The 26,221-nt window shown below is 48.2% G+C and overlaps 1 protein-coding gene across 1 annotated transcript in view; it reads left to right on the forward strand.

Moving 5' to 3' along the window:
• Positions 1-26,221, forward strand: part of RRP15 (ribosomal RNA processing 15 homolog) — a 167,564-nt gene that overhangs the window by 68,885 nt on the left and 72,458 nt on the right. The window contains exon 4 of the mRNA XM_085612936.1: positions 19,008-19,209. Within this exon, the coding sequence (XP_085469062.1) occupies positions 19,008-19,209 (202 nt within the window). The remainder of the gene's footprint in view (positions 1-19,007; positions 19,210-26,221) is intronic.

The following is a 26,221-nucleotide window of genomic DNA, read 5'->3' on the forward strand; positions in this document are numbered from 1 at the left end:
GACACTACGCACCAGTTTGTAAAAAACTGTAAAAATCTTTTTTTATATAAATAACAATTGTCATGACCAGCAACATAGGTGTATATAATTTCTTCTCCTTTCGGCATCCACCTAACCCATTTTTTTTGCGATTGCGCACACAAACCTTATAAGAAATTGTCATATAATTCCACAGGAACCATTGTTTCTGTTTATACTTAGACCACCATGGTTCCGTGTGAGTAGGGTCTCCCTTGTTTCCTGTTCTCGCAGGCCCACTAGTAGCATTTGATTTACCAGCTCTGGCACACTTAGTGCACTTTACTATGGTCCTACTAGTAAATCAAATATGCTAATCAGGGAGAACGAATCCTAATAACAATCTACACAGGGAGCACTTGCACTTTGACACTGATCAGCAGTGGCAAAGTACCCAGAGCATCTAAGCCAGCAAAAACGAATTCCAGCACAGCATCAAAAATACAGGAGGTTGAGGCAAAAAGTCAAGGGAAACCACGCCAAGGATGCCAGGTCTAAGATTTGTACCCTCCATCTGGAAAGTGGGGAGATCCACCCACCCTCTTGGGAGTTCTCATCACTAAGGCGGAAGAACCTGGACAGACCATCAGCATTGGCATGTTCTGTACCAGGGCGGTGTTCCAAGGTAAAGTCCATTCCCTGCAGGGAGATGGGCCACCTCAGCAGTTTCAGATTCTCACCCTTCATCTGCTTTAACCATCTGAGGGGCCTGTGGTCTGTCTGAACCCGGAACTGAGTCCAGAACAAGTAGGGTCTTCGCTTCTTCAGCGCCCAGACCACAGCAAAAGCTTCCCCTTTCAATTGCACTCCACCTCTGTTCCCTGGGAAGTAGCCTCCTACTGATGATAGCTACAGGTTGGTCCAATCCCTAGTCATTCAGTTGTGAGAGTACTGCTCCCACACCATGCTTTGAAGCATCTGTCTACACAACAAGTTTGGAGAAGTCTGGTGCCTTAAGCATGGGCGCCGTGCACATGGAATATTTCCGGGCATCAAAAGCGGTCTGGCAGGCATCAGTCCAGAACACCTTCCTGGGCTGCTTCTTTGAAGTCCGCTCTGTCAAGGGGACAACAATGGTACCATACCCCTTGACAAACCGTCTGTAGTACCCGGTGAGACCTAAAAAGGCTCCCAAGCCAGAATGGTGTCAATCTTCGGTTGTAGGGATGCCACTGGGCCGCTCCCTACCTGGTGCCCTAGGTACACCACATACCTCTGTTCTATCTGGCACTTGCTGGCCTTGATAGTGAGGCCTGCTTTTTGCAGAGCCTTCAACACTTCGGAGAGGTGTTGCAAATGTTCCTCCCAACTGGAGCGGAACACAGCGATGTCATCCAGGTAAGTGGTGCTGAATTCCTCCAGCCCGGACAGTTCCTGGTTAACCAGTCTCTGGAACGTGGCAGGGGCGTTATTCAACCCAAAGGGCATGACCCGGAACTGGTAGTGCCCCTCTGGTGTTGAAAACACAGACCTCTTTTGCCCCATCATTTATTTTTTTGTTTTTAAATTTTTTATTATTTTAAAAACCTAGTCGATATTCATATACAGGCATTTATCACACATGTAACACTATAGGTCCATTATCTTAATACTGAAAGACTACTTTTCTTACAAGTTATCCCTCCAAAGTTTCAGTTTTTGAGCTTAAATAGATTGACTGACAACTTATCCACCCATCCAGCTCCTCCCCTACCCCACTTTACCGGTTCCTGCCAGTTCGATATCCTAAGTCTATATCGGAGTTGGTCATTAGGTGTCTCTTCCTCCTGCTTCCTGACTATGAGTTGCAATCATGTTGTGGTGTTCCCCGTCCTGCGACTCACACTGAGAGTGTGGGGAAGGCTCTACTATCTCCTGTACCATCGCCCCCATGCCATCAGTATCCCCGGGAGCTTATCACCTCTACTAGTTTTCCTCATATGTTCCTCCTCAGCCAGCGCCCATTCTTTTAAGTCTTTCCTCCATTTATCGAACTGCGGGCCCTGCAGGGTTAGCCAATGGATCGCTATTCTCCTCTTAGCAATTATAAGCCCCAACATCGGGAATCGTCTACTCGTTTTACGTTTAGTATTCTTGGGAACCAAAGCGAGGAGACAGGTTCTTACCTCCAAGGCTATCGTCCATCCTGTCTCTCTGATCAGTTGCTCCAGAACGTCACCCCAGTAAATTTGTATTATTTGCAAAGCTATACCATATGTACGAAGTGTGCCTGTGTATGCTGACATCGGGGGCATTTCGGGTCTCTAGATGTGTTTATGGCATGTAGCCGCCTAGGTGAGAGGTTGGTCATGTAAACTATATTGTATTGTATTTGCTTAAATCTACTACATTTTAACACTTTTCGGACTCTTTCGTGGATTCTTTCCCAATCTTTTGCCGTTATCATGTGCTCACTGACCTCTTGCCATTTCTCTTCTACCTTCAGGGGCCTGATCCTTTTTATCTTCTCTCAGTGCCCTGTATAAGTGAGTTACAGACCTCCAGCTGCCCGCCATTGCAATCATGGTGACCAATGTACGTGAGTGCTCTAAGCCTTCTGGAAATGTTGGCCAAAGTTGTCGGGCCGTATCTGCTATCTTGGCATACAGCAGGAATTGCCCCGCACCCAGTTCAAACGTGTCTACCCCATCTTGGTAGGTGATAAACCTATTCTCTAGGTACAGGTCTTACATCAGGCAGCCCCCCCTCTTTCCACTTTTCAGTCGACATCGCTCGTTCTATTTGAGCAAACTGTGGCATGTCCCATGCATCTGCTTCTGGTGCATAAGACCCACCTTTAAAAAGCTTCTTAATTGTCCTATCCCATATTCTAGCCATTAGCCCAATCAGTGGAGGGTACCTTCCCTGCTGCGTCTTATTTGTCCAGAGAAGTGCTCCCAGCTGTTGTCTACCCTAGGTGCCAGCGAGTAGGAACCGCTCCCAGGAGGGGTCCGGATCCAGCCATGCTATAGCGTGTTGTAGTTGCGACGCCAGGTAGTATAGCTCTAAATCTGGGATTCCCAGGCCTCCCTTGTCCCATTGTCATTTCATCACCTCTAAGCTAACCCTACAGCGTTTCCCATTCCACAGCAGTTGCGTGAGGAGTACATCCAGCTATTTGAATACTTTATGCGGGATTTCATAGAATTTCCCTTGCGTTATGAAAAGGCATCTAGGCAGTACCACCATTTTTATTAAGGCAATTTTTCCCATCGGGGGACAATTTTAGTGTATTCCAAAAGTTTTGCTTCCTTGTAGGCCCTTGAGTATCTTACCCATGTTGTGTTCATAGAAAGTGTTTTTCTCTCTGGCTCCCCGTATCCCCAGATAAAGCACTGTTTCCAGTTCTCATGAGAGCTCTAACCCGAGGGGCCGGGACTCCTCTCTCCCCTCCATCATCCCTATCGGATATAATTGCGATTTTAATTTCTTAATATGCAAGCCTGAGACTCTAGCAAAGGTCTCGAACGTAAAACAGTATTGGGACCGATTGGGTCGGGCGGCGCAAGAACACCAGCGTGTTGTCCACCTACAATGACACGATTTGTTCCGTTTGGCCTATCAGTGTGTCATGCCCCTCAAGCTCGAATATGACTCGTTATTTCGCATACCATTACTTGCAGCTTTTTACTGCGCTGTTTTTACTTTGCAAATACCGTTATTACGCAAGTTCTTAGTTCGCATACCTTTACATTGCAAGTGCTAATGTATGCAAACTAAAAACTTGCCTAGTAAAAAAAACAAACGAATGTCCCCAAAAAAAAAACACTACTCAAAATACAAATACACTACCCTACACATCACAAACTCTAAAACACTACCCAAACCCTCAATCACTACACTACCCTACACGACTACCCTAAACCACTACCCCCTGGACGACCCTCCCCCTTCCACCAGCCCGCTCCCTAACTCAAACACTACCCTGCACGCACCCCTGACACTACTCTAAAACACTACCCTAAAACACTACTCTACTCTACACTACACAAACACCACAACACTACCCTAAACCACTACCCCCAGCACGACACTGCCCCTACCCCCATTCCTGTCCCTACTCCCAAACACTGCCCTGCTTGCACCCCGACACTCCCCTAAACCCTAACACACTTTCCTACACAAAAATCACAACACTACCGTAAACCCTAAAACACTACACCCAGCATAACCCTGCCCCTACCCCCAAGACGGTCCCTACACTTAACCACTACCCTGCACGACCTCCTAGACTACCCTAAACCACTACCCTACACTAACACAACACACTACCCTAAAACACTATCCCAGCACAACACTGCCCCTACCCCAATCCCTGTCCCTATTACTCTTCAAGACCCCAGACACAACCCTAAACCCAAATACCCTACTCTACGCTACACAAACGCAACTACACTACCCTTAAACCAAAAAGACTACCCCCTGCACAACCCTTCCCCTACCCTAAGCCCTTAAATAATACACAGCCCCTCTTATCCATCTCTCTCTCTCTCTCTCTCTCTCTCTCCTCGGTTCCTGTCTTCTTCGGCTTCCTCCGTCGTCATCCGTTTCAGCACAACGATGTGGATAGCTTTTACTTCACAAGCGTTACAACGCATGCGATGTATCAACTTGCGTAGTAAAGGCTACGCGTTGTAACATCGCATGCGTTGTAACACTTGCAAAGTAATGGTACGCGGTGTAACAGCCGCGTAATGGATGTTTACCCTCAAGCTCTACCCGGAGGTGGCATGCTTATGGTTCCATTGCAAGGGCAAATAATAAAGGGGAAAGTGGACATCCTTGTCGTGTTCCCCTTTGTAACAACATAGCATCCGATACATATCGCCCCGTTCGGACCCTCGCCATGGGCTTAGCATAAAGTAGTTTGACCCAATTTACGAACCCTGAGCCCAATCCCATTTTAAGAAGTACTTGCCACAGATATTCCCATCTAACCTAATCAAACGCCTGTTCAATATCCAAAAGTGCCAATGCGCTTTTCTCTGCACTCCCCTCCCAAGTGTCTGCATTATATGTGCGAGACGGCGAATATTTCTCATTGTGTTCCTACCGGGTATAAACCCAGACTGGTCCGCATTCACCAGCTGTGGGAGACATGGTAACAGTCTACTCGCAAGCACCTGGCTTATAATTTTGAATTGTATGTTCAGCATGGAGATGGGTCTATATGAGTTTGGTATCGACGGGTCCTTCCCTGGTTTGGGAATCATCAGTATTAATGCTTCACGCATTAAACTCGGTAGTTTGCCCCTCTTTTCTGCTTCTATAATAACATCCAACAATCTAGGAGCCACTGCCTCAGCGTATTCTTTATAAAATTCAGCCGCAAAGCCGTCCATACCGGGAGATTTGGCAGTTTTTAAGTGTGTTATCACCATTTTATTTCGTGCCCCCCAAATGGGCACGAAATTTGGGGGCCTTCTCGAGTCTCTGGATCCAGACTGGCCATTTCCATACCTGCTAGGTAGGCTTCTATAGCCTGGGTATGTGTGGAGTTCTGGGGCTCCGAATAGATCTTCTTTAAATGGGTTGCAAATGCCTTTAATGATCTCATGCTGCGTATAGACCTTTTGCTGTTGGTCATTTCTAATTGCCTGGATTGGTTGAGGTTGCGTCTCCATATTAATGAGCCGTACCAGTAGCCGTCCCGCCTTATCTCCTTCCGTATACCACTGTCTTCTGCTCTTATTTCTGTTGTATTTGCCTAGTGCATCCCATATGTCCCCTATCTTTTGCCGCTGTGCTGTCCATTTATTTTGTCTATCTGTGGGGAGTGCCTTTTCTAAAACAGTCAGTTGTTTTCTTGACGTTTCAAATCCTGCTCCAGCACTTTCTTGACTCCTGCCTCTGTAGACATACATGCTCCCCTTAGCACTATATTGATGGCATCCCATTCCACCGCTTTAGTGCTAGCTGTGTTCCAGTTTGTATGGAAATACCCATGGAGTTCCTTTCCTATCGTAGCCTTATATACTGGTTCAGTTAGTGCCTCCGTGTTTATTCTCCAGAGCGGTATCTTGGATCTTGGCCGGCCCAGTGTATACTATAAGCAGCGGGGAGTGATCCGATAAATATTGAGCCAGATATTGTGCCTTCTCCTCTATTCTGTTGGCTGCCCCCCTCTGTATGAAAAAAGAATCCAGTCTGCTATATGTATTAGTTGCAGGTGTGGCGAGTTAACTTTTTGATGAGGGTTACGATGTCACCAGATAGCCATGAGGTTGTAATTGATTAGCATCTGGCGCATGGCTTCTCTGGTTTTTGGTTTAGCCTCGGGGAGTTTCTGTCTAGAGCACAGTTATGGTTCCCTGCGACAATCAGTGCTACATCTGGTGCAAGATCTATCTGCCTCAGGACTGACCCCAGAAACGCACCATCATCCCTATTTGGGGCATATATGTTAATCAGGCATACATTCCGCCTGCCAAGTGTTCCTTCCACCACCACATACCTTCCTGATGAGTCCAGGCTCGACTTTACCGCTTCAATTGGGACTCCCGGTGCCACCCAGATCAGCGCGCCCCTGGCATACCCCGAATAAGATGTCGCAAAAAACTGACCCCTCTACCTTCGTTGGACATATTTAAGGCAATCACCCCACAGGTGCGTTTCTTGTAGAAAGGCTTTGTCCACTTCAGATCGTTTTAGATACATTATTACCAGGATCCTTTTGACCACATTGTTTAGCCCCCTCACATTCCAAGTGATGACCTTTTAGTTCTGTCTATCACCTTTCATGACTTCAGCGTGTTGAGGTGTGGCTCCTCTCTTTCTGGTTGGGGAAAACCATTTGTGTCTAGCAGGGCAGGTACCCCTCGTATTCCTATAGATTGTTTGGCATATCGTTTCTGTGCATTCCCGGTATTAAAGTTTGAGTTTGAGTTTAAAGCATTTATAGAGCGCACGTACACCTGGCGGTTTCATGGCGCTTTGAAGTACTGAGCCCGGGAGGATAAAGGGAGCCGGGAAGAGAGGGAGAATATGATAGTTAAAGTGGAAAGGCTTTAGAAAAAAGGAAAGTTTTGAGCGCCTTTCGGAAGTGTGAGTAGTGAATGGAAGATCTGAGGTGAGCGGGGAGAGAGTTCCAAAAGGCAGGGGCAAGTGTGGAAAATTTCGTGCCCCCCCCCACTTTTTGCACCTGAAGCGGGGAACTGTCAATAGATATTGGGAGGATGAGCGTAGTTCCCTGACGGGGGCGTAGGCTTTGATTTCAGAAGAGATGAAGGCAGGGGCTGCGCCAGCTCGGGCCTGAAAGATGATACATCCCGTCTTGAACTGGACTCGTTCTTGAATAGGGAGCCAGTGCAAGGACTTAAGAAGTGGCTTGACGTGATGGAATTTGGCCAGCTTGTAGACCAGGCGAGCAGCCCGGTTTTGAGCCAGCTGTAATCGTCGCATGCTGTAGGCGGGCATGCCACAGTATAGAGCATTGCCGTAGTCTATACGGGAGATTACCATCGCCAGGACAATGAGTTTAAGGGCAGAGTAAGAGAAGAACCGGGAAACTTTCCGGATAGTGCGGAGTGAAACAAAGGAAGAGGACACCACAGAGCTAACCTGGGAGTGCAGGGTGAGTTGGTCGTTCAGCTTGATCCCCAGAGTTCTCACAGAGGAAGAAGGAGAAGGGGGGAGCCTAAAGAGGGGGGCCAGAAAAGAGAGGACCAGGGGCTGGAGCAACCACCTGTCAGAACCAGTTCGGTTTTATCTGGATTTAACTTCAGGTGGTTGTAGTTCATCCAGTCCCGGATAAAGATCATAACAGACTGGAACCTAACCATAGACTCTGGGGGTGGGGACAAGGTAAAAATAAGCTGCAGGTCATCCGCGTAGTTGTAAACGGAGACCTCCATTTGCTGGAGAGCAAAGATCAGGGGGGCAATGTACAGATTGAATAGGAGGGGGGAGAGGGAGGAGCCCTGGGGGACCCCGCATTGCACCTTCCGGAAGTCTGCTGAGAAGTCGCCAAGGCGTACTGCCTTGGTTCGGTCCCTCAGGAAGGAGGACAACCAGACCAGGGCGGAGCCTCCAATCCCCGCCGCTCTGACACGAGAGAGTAGGATGGAGTGATCAACCGTGTCAAAAGCGGCGGAGAGATCGAGGAGGACCAAGGCCTGGGGATGGTTGGTGTCCATGCCCTCTCTGAGGTTGTCAAGGACCGATAGCACCACGGACTCCGTGGAATGTGCGGGGCGGAATCCAGCCTGGCGGGGGGCTAATATCCCGTTCTCCTCCACAAAGGTACTGAGCGTTCTGGTGATGTGGCGCTCCAGTACCTTTCCCAGAAAGGGCAATAATGAGATGGGGCGGTAGTTTGCAAGAACAGAAGGGTCAGCGCCCGTTTTTTTTAGAATAGGAACAATGATGGCAGTTTTTAGAGATTGAGTAACAATACCCTGAGACAGTGAACTGTTGAGAAAGTTGAGAGGGGGCTGCGCACAGACAGAGAAGATGTGCTTTAGGATGTGGGCAGGGCAGGTGTCTAGAGGTGAACCTGATTTGATCATAGGGAGGAGGGAAAGGAAAGTCTCCTCTGTCAAAAGAGGAAAGGAATAAAGGCGTGCCCCGACTGATGGACACTGGGGGTCAACAAAGGAAGGGGAGGGAAGAGGGATGTTTGCTTTAATGTTAGAGATTTTGTCCAGGAAATAGATGTTCAGAGAGTCGCATAAATCCTGGGAGGGAGAAGGTTTAAGGGTGGCTCTGTCTGAAAAGGCAAGGTCGTGAACAATGGAGAAGATTTCTCTAGTCTGATTTTCGGCAGCCAGAATTTTTGAAGAGAAGTAGGCAGTCTTTGTGGCCAGAATGGATTTTTTGTATAGGGACAGAAGGGAGGTATACTGGGTTTTGAGGTTAGGGCAGTAGTCTCGCCTCCAGGCCCGCTCGGCATGGCGTACAGTGAGTTTGAGGGCTTTAAGTTCCTCATTAAACCAGTAGTTCGCGTCGTTCAGACGTCTGGAGGACATCCGCCTGAGGGGGGCGACAGAGTCGCAACCTGACAAAAGCCAGGAATTAATTACCTTCTAACATAACTGTGTATTCTCCAATGACCACCTCAAACCCCCCCCCCCCACCAAGTCAGTTGTACCTCATTCCCATAGCACAACCGATGTCTAAGGACTCAGAACTCCGCCCCACACCGAACATCCACCCCCACCCTAGATCCCTCCCCGCAACATTGCAATCAACAAATTTAGTAAATAAGTCCAAAAATCCAGTCTCTGATCTAGGCCAGTCTTGTCAGGCACCACGCCGCCTCGCCCCACCTTTGGTATAGCAAAGTGCAGTGCATCACAGCTGGAGTGTCCTACACCTTAAAGTGGCAGAACTGTGTCCCAACTCAAATATTGCAGTCTTTGTCTTTCAGGGGTGACATCCCCTCGGTTAGGTGCTATCCCATTCTTCCCCCTTACATTCAACTTCTATGCTTACAGTTTTCAGTGTCCGTATCTTTTTTCAACACCGCCCCAACTACTGTTTCGATATATCTTAGGAGCATTCTTCGGCTTAACTGAGGTTACCATCCGGCTGCGATTGGGTCTCTTGCACCAGACAGAGTGGGGAGAACTGGTTATGAGTAAGTATCTCCTCTACTTCGTTCTGCAAGGTTCCATCTCGACCCACCAGGATTCGTTCCAACTCCAATGTGTCATGCGGCGTGGATCTCTGTTCTCCTGTGTTGCGATGCTGTCGCCCACTTCTTCTCCACTGTTCCCGCCAGCCTTGGTTCTGGTCTTGCCCGGCCCGACCTATTGAGTCCATCCAGTCTGTGGCCTTTTGCGGTTTATTGTGGAAATAAACCCTATGTCCATACTGTACTTGGAGCTGGGCCGGTAACATTAACATTAAACTGTATTTAATATTGAGGTCTCTAAGCCGTCTCTTGACTTCCAAAAAGTCATTTCTAAGCTCTTTAACTTTCCTGGTATTGTCAGGGTAAATATGAATGTCCCGGTCTTCAAATTTAGGTGGGCCATTTGCACGGACATACTGCAGCATTATATCTCTGTCTCTAAGGTTAAATAGATGGGCAATCATGGCCCTAGGCGGTGATCCCGGGCTCGGCAGGGAACCGAGGGAGCAGTGGACCCTTTCTATGGCAAACATTTTGGAGAACCTGACATTTGTAAAAGCCGACCCTATCCATTGTTCCAGGAAGAAATCCGCTGCCGGGCCCTCTGCCTTCTCCGGAAATCCTAAAAAACGCAAGTTGTTCCTCCTCAACCTCCCTTCCACATCTTCTACTCTGTCTTTCAGGCGGGTGGAGTGTATTTGGAGTGAGGTTACTGTCATGCGTAGCCTCTGGACTTCCTCTCGTAGCGTTTGCTAGTTCTCCTTCTGTACTTGCGACTCAATCCGCCACTTTTGCGTAGGTGGTTTATAACCATTGCCATGGTGTCCGTTTTTGTCTCGAACGCCACCTGGGAATCTCTATGGCTTCCAATATATCCGCTTCATCTTGTGCCATGGTACCTTGGTGCGGCATCTGCTCCGGCTCTCTTCTGTTATGCTCAGATGTTGTCGGGCTCGGCACTGTATATTGCATGATTTTGTTGGCCTGTGCTGCCCTCGCCGGTTTGTCTTTAACCATATTCTGGCCTTGTAGTGGTGGCTTCATGTAAGTCTTATTTCTCACTGCCAATGTCTCTGTGCCCGGTGTGGGGTCAAGATGGGGCTGCAGCAGGGTTACATTGTCAGCGGCCTCCATGCTTTTCTGCTACTTCTTACCTCTTCCAGCGATAATATATGGCTTTCCGAAGGGACCTTTCTTCAAGACTTCACCCCCAGGAGCGTGCCTTCCTGTCCCTCCTAGATGACTCTTGTGTCCTGTGTTTCTCTGGGGGATTCACCCACTGCTGGGCATCCCCTGGGCGTCCACCCCTTTTGTAGTCTTCACCGGCAGGCCGGGGCTTCTAGCCTTCTTCACCCAAGCTTGTGTATCAGGGCCAGGCCCCTGTCTCAATCTAAGCAGCAGAGTCCGTGCCAAGTTTCAATAGTTTCTCCACCTGGGACAGCGGTTTCAATGTAGCCGTGGCCGCAGAGGTCCTCCAGTGCCCCGGAATGTGTGTGTGTGTGTGTGTGTGTGTGTGTGTGTTCAAGGCTCTGCACATAGGCCTCGAAGAGCCCAGGGGAGCTCTGTGTGTGTTACCGCCTTTGCCAGGAGCTTCTCGGCGATCTGCTGTAGGTGGTGCCGTTTATTATGTTCCGGCCGTCGGGGTTTAGGGGAGTCGTACCTCTGGACCCCACGCAGAATGCTTGTCCCAGGCTTTAGGTCTCATTTAGTCCAGAGGACCTCCGGTAGCGCCGCATAGTCTTCTGGCCCCCTCCGATTTCACGATGGGCTTAGCGGGGGTGCAGTCACTTGCAGGGCTCTCAGCCACCACCCGACCGCGGAACCCCCCGTCCCTCTGGTGCGGCCCCCTCGATCTCAGCAGGTAGTCTGATGATGATCAGGCATCGCCGTTTTGACGTCGGGCAGGCCGCCGCTTCTCAGAATTCCTTCCGTACAATTTTTTCCTCGTTTCCGACCTTCGACGGCTCTGGGTTTTTTGCTCGTTTAGATAAAGGGAGATTCCGGCACAGTTTCGGTTGTGTTCTTTGACGGTTCTGCCAAGATTAACAAAGGATTTCTACATATGGGGCAGGAGCTCAACATAAGTGTGCCTAGCCTGCCATGTTGTCAGGTCATGCCCCCTTGCCCCATCAGTTAAGGCAATCTGCCAGTACGCAGATGTTAAATGTACTGAGGTACCGGGCAGCTCCCAACCGATCAACGAGCTCATCAGCCTTGGAGATGGAGTGCGTGTCAGTCTTGGTGACCGCATTGAGCCCACGGTAGTCCACACAGAACCGAAGTTCTGGAGCGGCACTGGGTGCAGCAGCTTTTGGCACTAAGACCACAGGGCTAGCCCAGGGGCTGCTTGAGGGCTCTATCACCCCTAATGCCAACATCTTGGAAACTTCTTCCTTGATGCTAGCCCTGACTTTGTCAGCTACCCTGTAAAATGTTTGTTTTACGGATAGACTGTCCCCAGTGTCCACATCATGAACTCACTAAGTGGTCACTCCTGGACTCAGGGAGAACAGGGAGGCGAACTGTCCCAGCACCTGGCAACAGTCCCTCTGCTGCCCTGGGGTCAGGGTATGAGAGCGGTTTACCCCATCCACTGACCCATCATGTTACTTTGCTGACCGGAGGTCAGGAAGAGGCTCCCTCTCCTCCTCCATTCCATAATCTGTCGCAAGGAGCATAGTCACCTCAGACCTCAAAAGTGCGGCTTCGGGTGGTTCACGTGCAGGACCCGCAAAGGGTTTCTGGAAGTCTGCAAGTCAACCAAGTAGGTCACCTCTCTCTTGTGCTCCACCACCTCATATGGACCAGTCCACTTATCTTGAAGTGAACAAGGCTCCACTGCTGCCATCACCCACACTTTTTGGCCAGGCTGAAACTCGACCAGAGTGGCATTCTGGTCATACCATCTTTTCATTTCTTCCTGTCTGTCTTCCAGGTTCACCTGAGCGAGTTTCCTGAAGCGTTGAATCTGGTTTCTAAAGGCCAGCACACAGCTGAACACATCTTGGGGGGGGTCTTACCAGCAGTTTTCTCCCAACCCTCCTTCACCAGACTCCGAGGTCCTCTCACTGGGTTCTCATACAGCAGTTCAAAGAGGCTATAGCCTAAGAACTTCTGCGGTACTTCCCTGTATGCAAACAGGCATAATAAAAAGACGCCTCACTTAGAACTCATGGGTTCTGCAAGACCCTTTATCATGCCCTTCAAGGTTAGGTTGAATCTCTGAACGAACCCATTCTCTTGAGGATGGTAAGGAGTGGTGAATTTGTATGTCACACCACACTCCTCCCACAAAGATGTCATGTACTTCTAAATGAAGTTTGTATCACGGTCAGAGACCACCTCTCTGGGGAACCCCACACAGGAAAAGATCCCAATCAATGCACGGCCCACCACAGGGGATGTGATTGTCCTGAGAGGGACAGCTTCCAAGTACCGGGTAGCATGGTCCACCAAGATAAACTTGTTGCCTAAGGCTGTCTTGGGTTCCAGTGGCCCCACAATACCAATGCCCACCCGCTGAAAAGGGGTGCTCACCACAGGAAAGGGTTGGAGGGGAGCCTTACACTTCCCTTCACTCTTGCCACTTGCCTCGCAAGTCTGACGAGACCTACAGTGTGTACCAAAGTGCCTTCTCACTTGGGACCTGTAATAGTGGGTGACAAGCCTCTGATGGTCTTGTTGCACCCCAAATATCCTGCTAAAGGCATGTTATGAGCCAGACCCAGTCGGAAGGCCCTGTAGCGCTCAGGTACTACCAGCACACGGGCTGCACCAGGCTCAGCGACCTTAGGCGCACTATACAACAATCCATTTTCCCAATAAATCAGATGTGATCCAGACTGATCACCTGCTACCTAGTCTGAAGCTTGATGCCGTAAACCAAAACGAGTAGGGCATTCCATTTGCACCTTGCAGAAATCCTCCCTGGAGGGAACCCCTTCCTGCTTCCAATGGGTCAGCTCGGGTAGGTCTCCCAGTTCGGCCACTTGTTTCCCTGTAGGTTCCAGGACATCTCCCTCAAGGTCTGCCTCCTCCTGGACCATGGGAACGTCTGGGGCTGGTTTCCCACGCCCCCGCCCTTACTCTTCCTGACAGGCATCTGGGCCACTGTTTCAGGCTCTAAGTCCCCTTTAGTACCCCTACTGGCTGCCATTGACCCAGTGGTCACACGCCCACTCAGGTAGATCCAACATCTCCAAATAAGCCTGGCGTTCCATCACCTTCCATGTGGAACTCTTCAGGTCATTGCCAAGCAGACAGTCAACAGGCATGGATGGACTAACAACAACCTTCAAGGAGCCTGAGACCCCCCGATCAAAGGTAACCTGCGCCACCTTACACAGGCGCTCAGTTGTCTGCCGCAACTACAGCTGAAGCACATTTGGAATAACTTGCTCTCCAGACACCCATTGACACCCGACAGATGTCACACTGGCTCCTGTGTCTCTCAGAGCCTCCACGCTCCTCCCATTGATGGTCACCCACTGCCTGTACTTTTTAGTGTTCTCGGGCAGATAGGATCCCTGGACCATCTCTCTGTCTCCTAATGAGACAAGGGTCATAACTGCTCGCTCCCCACCTTTAATAGGAACAAACTCCTGCCCCAACGCTACACTCACCCTGAGGACGGGGCACCAGTGGGTGCTGGTGGTGCCTTGGGGCACTTGGGATCATTCGCCAGGTGGCCCTCCTGATTACATTGATAACACCTGGGGACCCCTGTTTTTCTGCCTGCCCCTACGGGGTCATGGCTGTTTAGAACTGGGGGGGGGGGTAGAAATCCTTACCCTGGGTACTATTTTCGGGTCCTTGAGAGAACTCCTATTGATTACCCTTGTCCCCCCCCCCCCCCCCCCCCTCTTCTGCTGGGGACCCTGCCCACCCTTGGCTGGGTTACCCACATACCCCTTGTGAACCCTGGTACTAGTCCAACGGTCCACCTCCTGAGCAAACTTCCTGGGGTCAGTCAGCTTGCTATCCATTAGATGCTGGCGCAGCTCTGGACCACAGACTATTCAAGTGCTCCCATGCAATTAAGTCATACAGCCCCTTGTAGTCAGTTATCTTGCTTTATGAGCCAAGAGCAACTTCTTTTCCTCCAAAGCACGAGCATTCTTGCTCTCCTCTGCCATTTATTCTCTCTCTGTGACACCTGTTTGGTTCTCCATCTCCAATTGCTTCATCTTGAGTCTCAGGACTTCGAACCCGTGATCTTTAACCCTTTGGTTCTCCTCCAGCTGCTCTGGTAAATTTTTCTAGAGAAATGATTGCTGCCAGCCCTAGAGGCTGCTCTGCCAACAGACAGATCCTGTGTTCTGAAACAATCCTCTGGTGCTTCCTCATCCACCTCTCCATCACCTGTCTCCCTAGCCTCTCTGGCCTCCCACCAGGCCCTTAAGCCATTTTGCAGTTCCTCCTTCCTGTCGCTGCTCTTCACGGGACATCCAAAGTCTATGCAAAATTATTTCTCCTGATCTACTCTGTAGGTATGCAATATTTCAATATCCAGCTCCAATCCTGCAGCCTCACTTGCTGGTTTACCCTTCTGAGACATGGTGCGTGGATACTTTAAGGATTAATCAAAAATAGAACCAAAAACAAAACACAGTATGTGGTTGGGTAGTGGTTTGCACTAAACTAGTGATGTACACCAATCACTGTGGGTCAAGCACAAATACAGGTTCAAATCCCCACCGCTGACCACCAATGTTAGAAATGGGGGTCTTTAATTGGCAGAGGTAGGTACCTTTGTCCAAATAGGGCCCCTTGCTCCTAGTCAGGGTAAGGGGGATACACACTTTAGATAACCCCTGCTCACCCCTTCGTTAGCTGGGCACGAGCAGACAGGCTTATCCGAAAGGCGATGTGTAAAGTCTTTGTACACAAGTCACACAGTAATACAGAGAAAACACCACAAAAGGACACCACACCAGTTTAGAAAAATATAATGTTTTAAACTAAACAAGACCAAAACGACAAAAATCCAACAAACACAGTTAAAAATATGATTTTCAAAAGGTTTCAAGAACTTGTACCATAGAAAACTGGATGCGTGACTTTTACACAAAGTACCCGAGGTTGCATCAAAATTCACAAGGCTAAACAGCCGCAGAGTCGGAAACAAAGAGATGCGTCATCTCCTGAGACCTTGGGGAGGCGATGCGACAGTCCTGCTGCACACGGAGTAAGAGTTGCGTCGTATCCGGTCTGTATGGGGAGTGATGCATCAATTCTTCGTGGCGGTTCCAGTCCGCTGGCGATGCGTCGGGAAAACTTGCGGCACAGGTGCGATGCGTGGAAATCCGGGATGCATCGGTGATCGATGCGGCGATGTCAAGTGGCTCTGCGTTGTTTTTCTTTAGCGGCAAGGTGTGGAAATTCTTTTCACGCTGTGGAGATGCGTCGGAAAAACAGCCGCAAGAAGACAGATGCGTTGTTTTGTGCAGTTGTTTATAGTTTCTTCTTCCAGCAGCAACAAATTCCAGAGGTCCAAAACTGGCATAGGCACCTCTTGGCAGGTCAGACCTCACAGCAGCAGAGTTCAGGGGAACTGGGGGTGAAGTGTTTGTGTCCCTGAGACTTCAGAACAGGAGGCCAGCACACACAGGCCCTTGGAGATCTCCTTCAAGCAGGGGACACAGCACACCGCAAAGTCCTTCTCCTTTCCTTGGCAGAAACAGCAACTGCAGGACAACCCCACACAGCAAAGGGGCAGTACTTCTCCTCACTCTCTCCATCTCTTTTTCGTGGCAAATGGTTCTCTTGAATTCCAGGAATGATCTAAAGTTCTGGGGTCTGGTCCCCAATATGTATACTACAAAATACTTTGTCCTCTGGTGGCAACCCTGTGCTCAGTCAAAACCAGTTCTGACCTCTATGGTGCAGCTTCCTGGCAGGAGGTGGGGACAGCATTGTGGAAGGTAGACCAGGCCCATTCAGGTGAAAGGTATTCTCCCCCCCCTACTCTAAATGCAGCCCAGGTCTATTCAGTCCAGCCCTGACTCATCCAGACTTTCTCTGGACCTACTGCACATCCCAGTCCCTGTCACTCTAAAGCCATACGGTCAATACACATCCTATCAGAGGCACACTGAATGGCTAAGCAAGAAAAAAGCCTACTTCCTAAAAGTGGTATTTTCAAACACAGAATGTAAAACTCACCCTTACTAAAAATGCATTTTAACATTCTGAGTTCAAGCACACAACTTTATTTTCCTCTCTTGTTCCCAGGGTATAAGATGTTATAAGCAAACTCCTCATTCTATCCTATGGGAACCGGTAGCCTTGCAATAGTGAAAAACGAAATTGGCAGTAGTTCACTATCAGGACATGCTACACACACCAGGGCATGTCTTACCTTTCACATACACTGCACCCTGCCCACAGGGGTACCTAGGGCCTACCTTAGTGGTGACTGACATGTAAGAAAAGGGAAGGTTAAGGCCTGGCAAGTGGGTGCACTTGCCAGGTCGACATGGCAGTTAACAAACTGCGAGCAGGCACTGCAGTGGCAGGCCTGAGACATCTTTTCATGGCTACTCATGTGGATGGCACAATCCGTGCTGCAGTCCCACTAGTAGCATTTGATTTACCAGCCTTAGCACAATACCAATTTACACAGGGAACACTTGCACTTTGACACTGATTAGCAGTGGCAAAGTGCGCAAAGCATCTAAGCCAGCAAAAATGAAATCCAGCACAGCATCAAAAATAGGAGAAGCAAAAAGTCTGGGGAAACAACACCAAGGATGCCAGGTCTAACACATAGGTTTGCGAAAATCAATGTAATCTCGTATACTTCTGAAACTCCCATTGGACCACATAAGTTTGAGTAGTATATTGAAACTCCCAAACTAATCATACCTCCTTCTTATTAATATCAACTTAGTTATTGAGAGGAAATGTGTTTGTACAGTAGAGGTAGCAGATTAACATAAGGCTTTTCTTAGACCAAGTTCACCAGCCAGTCATATAAATACACAGCTTTGTGCAACAAATGGAAACATTAACAAGTATTAAATCAACAAAAGAAAAGAGCACCGACCGACACTCCTATACCACCCACCGATATCCTTTTGCCATGCCCTTGCCCACACTCTGGTCAGGACTGTGTTGTCCACAAGACGAACCCTCTTCCATAAAGTACTTCGAGTTTGCCATTTACAGAGGCTGAAATATACTGTCCCAAACTATGACGTCACCTTGCTTTTGAACTTCTTTATACAAGCGGCCAGCTGCAGAACAGTAGAGCCTTTGCTACAAGTTCTTTGTTAACTTATAAGGAGCCGGATAAAAATCCCTGTTTTTGTGTAACATCTGGCACTGGCTGGAAGCCTCCTAGTGCTTCCGAAAGATCAAGTACTGATTAAGCCTTAAATTCACTGTTGGAATTAAGTTAATACAATTTCTGTATCGTGTTTACTCGGCTAGAAATAATTTCGCTAAATTAAGCCATCCAGAAAGACAGTTGATTTTATTCTGTTACTTATGACACATGTTCATCATAGTGGAGCAATAAAAAAAAACTAGTACAGTTCAGATATGCTCATTTATTGTTATGCTTGCATTGTCTGCAAAATCTAATCATTTCAGCCTTCATGAAGTTGTTGAAAGTTTTACTGATTTCAACAAATTTCAAGAAGTGTAGTAAATAAACTATTGCTCTGCCTCGTATGACCATTTAATGATTCGCAACGTGTGGGACAACCTGGAGCAGGAAAAATGTATAAACATGCTGCACCTTCCTGCCATCAACATTAGATGGCGCTAAGACGTTCAGCTGAGACAATTGGGGGGGCAGGTATGGTGTGGATCAGCAATATTGGGTTGGTTTAGCCAGGCTGTGGTATTTCTGTGGCGACTTGGAGCAAGTCTTGGTCAGTTGACAACCATTGCTTGGATGATAGAAATGTCTGAGTGGAGCTCTAAGTTGGGGATCGCAGCAGACGCTGACCGGTGCTCGTCCATCTCTTGCTGTACGTAGCCCGAACAGATTCCTCCTGCTGCTACAAAAAGCTGCTCCTCCTCCTTTTGTTTCTAAACTTAGGGAGCGTAGTATTTTGCAAAGCTTGTGTAGTTTAAAAAAAAAAAAAATGTGGAGCTGCGAGCACATTGACTTTTCAACTTGGTTCACTCTGGTATTAACCTCCATTTCTCTGTATACTGCATGTTTTCCAGCACCCTGCATACACACTCAGGACTACATACAGGCACATGATCGAGAATGCCAAAAACTCATTATCCGTCATCAGAAATACTTTTAAACTGAAAATAATTTGATAAGTTATATAAATCCAAAGTTTGTGATAGTTGACCTCAGTTTTGTGGAATGCTTTGTTGAACAGCGCACCTCTCAATAACTCTCTGCGTTTTGGATTTTGTTTTATGCACTGCAAATGGCTGAAACTTAATAGTTATTTCTTTTTATTCCTAGAGGAGTTGTACAGTTATTCAATGCAGTTCGCAAGCACCAAAGCAATATAGATGAAAAGGTGAAGGAAGCTGGAAGTTCCGAAAGGAAGCGAGCAAAGCTGATGTCATCCGTAACCAAAAAAGATTTTATAAGTGTTCTCAGAGGACAGGAAGAGACGAAAGCAGTGCAAAGTAACAAAAACAGGACACCCAGAAATAAAAAGGTATTGTTTGTTTCAAGAATGTACATTTTTGTTGTTAGACATGGCACCTTGGCGTGAGTTTCCCTTCCACTTTTTGCTGATGTGCCTCATGTGTTTTGTTGGTGTTAGCTGCTCAGGGCACTGTGCCACTGCTAATCAGTGCCACAGTGCAAGTGCTCCCTTTGAAAAGTGTATACATTGATTGGTGTCCATGTTTGGCTTATTTGGTTTACTATCAGCCCCTAGTAAAGTGCACCAGGAGTGCCAGGGCTTGTAAATGCAAATGCTGCTGGTGGGCTTGCCGCAGTGGTTGTGCCACCCACAGAAGCAGCTTGTAGAGTGTCTCAGGCCTGCCATTGCAGAACCTGCGTGCAGTCTGAAACTGTCATGCTGACTGCGCAAGTGCACCTACTTGCCAGTCCCTAAACCTTCCCTTAACTACATATTAGTCACCCCTCTGGTAGGCCCAAGGGCAGGGTGCATTGTAGGCATAAGGTAGGACATGCCCTGATGTGTGTGGCATGTCCTAATAGTGAATTACAGCCATTTTCGTTTTTCACTATTGAAGGCTACCTGCTCTCCATAGGCCAGAATGGGCTGCTGGAATTATTACACGCTATAATCCCAGCGGACTCCGAGAGCATGGTAGAAAGTCAAGTTTAGTATGCCTGAACTCAGAATAATAAAATACGTCTTTTGGTAAAGTTTATTTTAATATCCTGTGTTTGTAAATACTACTTTTAGAAAGTTAGTATTTATTTGCTTAGCCATTTCAGTCCGCCTCTGGTGTGTGTGTGTGTGTGTGTGTGTGTGTGTGTGTGTGTGTGTGTGTGTGTGTGTGTGTGTGTGTGTGTGTGTGTGTGTGTGTGTGTGTGTGTGTGTGTGTGTGTGTGTGTGTGTGTGTGTGTGTGTGTGTGTGTGTGTGTGTGTGTGTGTGTGTGTGTGTGTGTGTGTGTGTGTGTGTGTGTGTGTGTGTGTGTGTGTGTGTGTGTGTGTGTGTGTGTGTGTGTGTGTGTGTGTGTGTGTGTGTGTGTGTGTGTGTGTGTGTGTGTGTGTGTGTGTCCGTGTGTGTGTGTGTGTCCGTGTGTGTGTGTGTGTGTGTCCGTGTGTGTGTGTCCGTGTGTGTGTGTGTGTGTGTCCGTGTGTGTGTGTGTGTGTGTCCGTGTGTGTGTGTGTGTGTCCGTGTGTGTGTGTGTGTGTGTCCGTGTGTGTGTGTGTGTGTGTCCTTGTGTGTGTGTGTGTCCTAGTGTGTGTGTCCTAGTTTCAGTGAGGGGCAGGGCTGGGGAATTCCAGGAGACAGGCTGGCTGCCAGGTGGTGGGTAGAGAGATTACACCAGGATGGGTGGGAGGAGTACACCTTGACTCTGAATAGACCTGTGCTCTGCCACCACAATGCTGGCTCCGCCCCCTGTGGAGCGGCTGATGTCTCTGCCCTGTGCACTGAAAGGAAAGAGCAGAGTCACCACAACAAAGTGCTCCAAAACCGGACTGAGCCAGGCACAGGCCCCCTGGCAACAAAGAACAAAAGAAACTGTGTATAAAAGGAGCCCTGCTCCTAAGAAATCAGATCCTGTTTATGCCAAGAAGAACCTCTGCCCGAAGAGAAGGACCTGGGAAAGCTGCATGGAGGAGTACTGTCTCTAAGCCTGAGAGACTGGCCTGTGGTGGGTGCCTTGCTGCTGGAAGGAGAGGAAGAAAAGACGGAGAAAGACTTTGAATTCAACTTGTGCTTTAAAAACAATCTCCAAGGGCTTGCTTGTGAGCTTGCCCCCTGATCTGCGCCCCAGGAACAGTGGGCGCTACTCATCCCTGGAAGAAGAGGAAGCTGCTGTGGGTGGATTGCTAATGCTGATCCCAGAGAACCTGTGTTCCCCCATCTCGCTGAGCAACGTGACTCCGAATCGACTGTGCTGCTGTGAGCACCGTGAAGGCCTGTCCTACCTGGCCTGAGCAAAGTGAACAACTGCCCCCTCGAGCCGGAGCTCGCAACGTAAGGAGAGACTGCCTGTGTCCAAGCGCCGAGCCTCTGCGACCCCAGGCCGTAGAGACCACTGTGAGGACCGACGGCGCACTGGTTCGCCGATTCTGGCCGAAGCCGACAGCGCTGCGCGCTGCAAAATCACCCCCGAGCTGCCCCTCCTGCTTCCAATATCGAGGTGTGCTGTGACGTCCTGAGGCGCCCCACGAAGCATCGCCGTCCACTGACCAGCGGGACTGCAACGCGACGCGGGACGCCCCTGCCAAGGACTGCTGAGGCCGCCACGAACTCTGCCCTCAAGAATAAGGTACTGTGAGCCCTAAGCGCCCCTGTACGACGCGTACTTTCCTGTGTACGGTCCGTACGGCGCTGTCGTCCCGCTACGCTACTCACGTGGGAAGCGTGCGTCTTTGTGCGGTTCGCACTAAGCTCGTACGGCGCGTCCCTGCACCTGTACTGCCCGTACCGCTTTAAAGAACTAGACGCTGCTCACGCGGGAAGCGTGAGGAGTGGCAAGAGGCGTACCGGACTCGTACGACACGTACCTACGAAGGTACGGCCCATACGGCTTGAGTCCCAGTACGCGTGCTCACGCGGGAAGCGTGAGAAACGGCACGAAGCGTTCGAACACTGGTACGAAGCCTACGGAGGGCCCTACGAAGCGCACAAGACCCCCAGAAAGTGCAGATTGCACCAGAAGTGACCATTTAAAGAACTGTGGCCTCCTGAAAAGTGATAACAAGTAACTGGAACCTCATTTTAAAGTGAAACACTGTGTTCTGAAGCCTGCTTACAGAACTTTACATAAAGAACTTTATTTTTATAAATACAGTCTTGTGTCCCTGTGTCGTGGGTGGGTGGTTATTGTGGGACGCCTTAAATGCTTAGCCTAATGCACTCTGGAATCCAGCCTGACTGCTCGCGCCACGTTACTTAGAGGGTGAGCAGGGGTTATTTTCTAAGAGTAACCCTTCGCCCTGACTTAGAGGAAAGGGTCCCTGCTTGTCGCAAGTGCATACCTGCGCCAAACAGAGACCCCGGGTTCTAACATTTGTAAAATAATCAAATAATGCACACTAGTTTCAGTTGCAAGTACAACAGCTGATAGACCGATTGCAGAACAATGTCATACATTCACCCCAGTACAGAGATCTGGACTCAAATCCATCGTTTTTTTGCTCACCATGCCATTCCAGTTTGAAGCCCGCCATATGCAAATCAGTCTTGACCCTGTGCCTCATGGGAACAGTCTAGCCCGAACTGCCAAGCCAGGTCCTCCATGGACTGGAAATAAGCATCCTAGGACCGATTTCGGGGTTTCACCCCTCTTCAGTCAGGATAGCTTGATTGGAGAGCATGGGACCCACTGTAGTTTCAGGACATGACACACTTTGCATTCATATTCTTAGAGTACAGTGGCCTGTCTTTTCTACCAAACATGGCACCCCATGGCACAGTTCTGCTTTGATCTGTTTCCCATTCAGTCTGATCCTGTCCCTATTGCAGGTCGAGATCCAGGTCATGCATTGGCTTCTGCAAAAGCACTTCATGCCATGACCTGGCTCCTTGCTTTAAGGGTTCTTGATTTTGGAGGTTTATTGGACTGGGCTTACCCACTCGTGGCTCTAGTCTGGAGTATGAAGGGGGGAAAACTCAGATGCTGACTTGCATTCTGACAAGATTTTCAAGACAGGTGGCCTGACATATTTATTCTATGTAAAGTGTCAAGATAATAAACACAAATCCTGCTTTAGTTAGCGTATGTTTAGACATATAATAAAAGAAAATGTCATTTTGATGGAGGAATCGTGTTTAAAATTCCACCTAAATGTTAAAAATAATTTGCGTATAGTTGGTAATCTCAAACTCCCTGAGTAAGGTTTCAAGTTCCAGTTTTGAGGTTCCGCTGAGGATTACGAGGGTAAACTAAACGGGGATGGCTATAGCCCAGAAGCTTTTAGTATAGGAATTTTGCAGCGGACAGTGCAAATGAAAGGGGAGAGGCAAAATACAGCTTGACACTAATTTCTCAAAAGTGCCATTTTTGTATTGACCATCCGTTGAGCCTTCAATCTGTCAGCTGATGGTCACACTCATTCGTAATTTGCCATGCTATAATGACCTCTAGTACGTTTGCCAGCCTAACCATGGCGATAGAGGTGAAGGACTGGCAAAACGGTGAAATGCAGCATTTATTAACTTAAAGGGTGAATTTATCGAGCTTGGAAGTGCGAAAGAGAATGTGCACTGTAATCGCAAATAATGTCCATGTATTACAGAATAGATTCTCAGCGCTAAAAACAGATGAAGGCAAACATTTCTCAATAGGGCAGATCTTGGCACGGCCTCTACTTTGTGTAGATTTATTATTGCGCGCCTGGTTTGTTCACGTTGATAAGCCCTCCAGTCTGATACTGAATGTGATGTTGATAATGGCCCTGAGCTACTACGGAATGTGGCTGCTACGCTCAAACCCAGGGATGCCCCAACAACAGGTGATGTTGACAATGTCTGTGCCACTGTCCACAAGGCCTTTTGAAAATCGGCTGTCAAAGCAATTGTGAATTGTTATGTTACAAAACAAACTGTTCCCAAAAAACTTTCAGATACAGTGATAAATATCTTTAAGTAGATCCTTGTTACTTTGTACAGTATCGTTTCAGTTCCTCTGAGCTTGGCTAGCTTAAGATTTACTGATCAGTTGTGGCATAGATGAAGAATAGCCAATTCAAAAGATAGTTTGTTAGATACCCCTGGGCCATTAAAAAAATGCATTGAAAGTACATTTAAGTAATGAACCTTACTCTGTACAAAATCTATAAAACGCCTCTTCAAATTGAATAAAATATAAAAGGTGCAAAGTAATATACGCTCGATATGCACCAGAATTTTACAGCACCTATTAAAATATACCAGTGACTAAAATGTTAGAACTGCAATTCCTGGTTGGATGAGGTACGTGGCCAGGCAAGAACCACCAGTCTAGTCGGGGTAAGCTGAATAAAGACTAAAAGATAGCCTGTGCTCACCCTCTGGTAGCTTGGCACAGAGCAGTTGGGCTTATTTAAAGAGACAGTGTAAAACGTTTTTGTGCAACACTCACAGTAACACAATGAATACACCACAAAAAGATTCCACTCCGGGTTAGAACAATAGATTATTATTTTCTGAACAAAACAACAAAAATCCAATGTATTGAAGTTGAGATATTGAATTTCAAAAGAATACGTGAAAAATAGTACTTGAAAGCAAAGTGCACGTTAGAGATTATTGAGGTCGCGCTGGACCGGGGCAAAGTCAAAGTTCGGGCCAATCGCGATGGAGTGCCGGACGGCTTCCGGACCCACGCAGGGTCCAGTGAACAAAGTCCTTTTCCTGGTCGCAACTGCAAGATGCGTCGGGAGATAAGTGGATCTCGCGGGTCGAGGATGCTTCAGATTCTTCTCCATGCAGTGACAGTGATCCATCAGTTCCGAAGGCGAGATGCCGTGCCAAGATGCAATGGTTCCATAGAGCAATGCGCCGGGTTTCTGCATGCAGTAAAGGGATGTGTTGATCTCTCTGAGCTGCTGTGACAGTGATGCACGGTTCCGATGTGCTGGGCTGTCGAGGCGCTGTGTTGGTTCTGAGAGCAAAGCATCCATTTTACTCATGCAACAGTTTTGATGTGCCATTTTTGCTCTTGGAGCACACTTGGAGAAAAGGCAGAATCCAGCTCTCCTTAAACAAAGTCAGAGAGCAGTATTCAGAAGGGCAACAAACACAAAAGCAGGCCTTCCAGTTCAGCAGTCCAGTTAAGGTCTTTAAGCAGCACAGCATTTCTTCTGGCAGAGCTTCAGTTACAAGTCCAGTAGTGTCTGATTTTAGGGGGTTAGCAACCCAGTACTCAAAAGTGCCTTTGAAGTGGGGATGACTTTAAAGAATGGTGTTGGAAGTGCACAAATATCCTTTCAGTTCAGCCCGTCTGCCAGGCTATCTATGGGGGTAAATTAGCCCTTTGTTTGGGGACAGGAGACTACCTATTCAGTGAAGTGTTGGCCTCTGCCTTCCATCCTCCCTAGGCAGGGCCAGCAGAATGCAGATGTATGTAGATGGCAACTGAGACGCACCTACCCTTCCTGTGTTTGTGGCTGTCTAGAGGGAGGAATGCACAATGTGTAGCTGTCACCCACCCAAGACGTGCATTGGAGACATGCTGCAGGGCGCACAGAGCAGAGAAATGTCCACTTTCTAAAAGTGGCATTTCTAAAACAGTAATGTTAAATCGAACATCACCAGTAAGGAGGATGTATCATTACCATTCCAAAGATATAAAACATGACCTGGCTACTCCTCAGGAATTCCAGCTCTAAAGTATATTAAGGAATTCCCAATGTTAACCTATGAGAGGGGTAGGCTTCGCAGTTGTGAAAAACAAATTTAACTATTTCACTACCAGGACAAGCAAAACATAAAAGTACATGTCCTACCATTTACTTACGTAGCACCCTGCCCTTGGGGCTAATTAGGTCCTATCTTAGGGGTGGCTTACTGTTTGAAAGTGCCTTTTTTGTCATGGTAACCTCCCACTTTTTGATCTGGATGCTGTCTTTATAGATCAGAATTGCACTGAGACCTGCTAACCAGGGCTTCTTCCCTTAAACTGTAACTGTTGAATTGGTACACCCCATTGGCAAGCACTCTTCACTCCTTGTAAGTCCCTAGTAGGTGGTACTAATGGTACCCAGGGTAAGGGTGATAAGAGGGGTCATAAGGGCTGCAGCACTTCATTGTGCCACCATGTGCGACCCAAGTAAAAGTATACCCGCAGAGCTGCCATTGCAGCCCTGCATGAGCAGCCTGTCTGCTGAGAGGGACTCTGCACACACCATGTGCTGCAGAGCCACACCACTGGCTTAATGCAAGTAAGTCACTTTTAAGGTTGTCCTCCTAAGCCCAGGAGGTAGAGTGCATTATATTAAAGGTGTGGATATATATATTTATACATATATATCCATACAGTCACCCTGTTACGCAAGGTTTTTCTGTAAGTGACCGGTGGTCCATCGAGCAACA

This window comes from Triturus cristatus, chromosome 6 (assembly GCF_964204655.1).
Source record: "Triturus cristatus chromosome 6, aTriCri1.1, whole genome shotgun sequence".
NCBI lineage: Eukaryota > Metazoa > Chordata > Amphibia > Caudata > Salamandridae > Triturus > Triturus cristatus.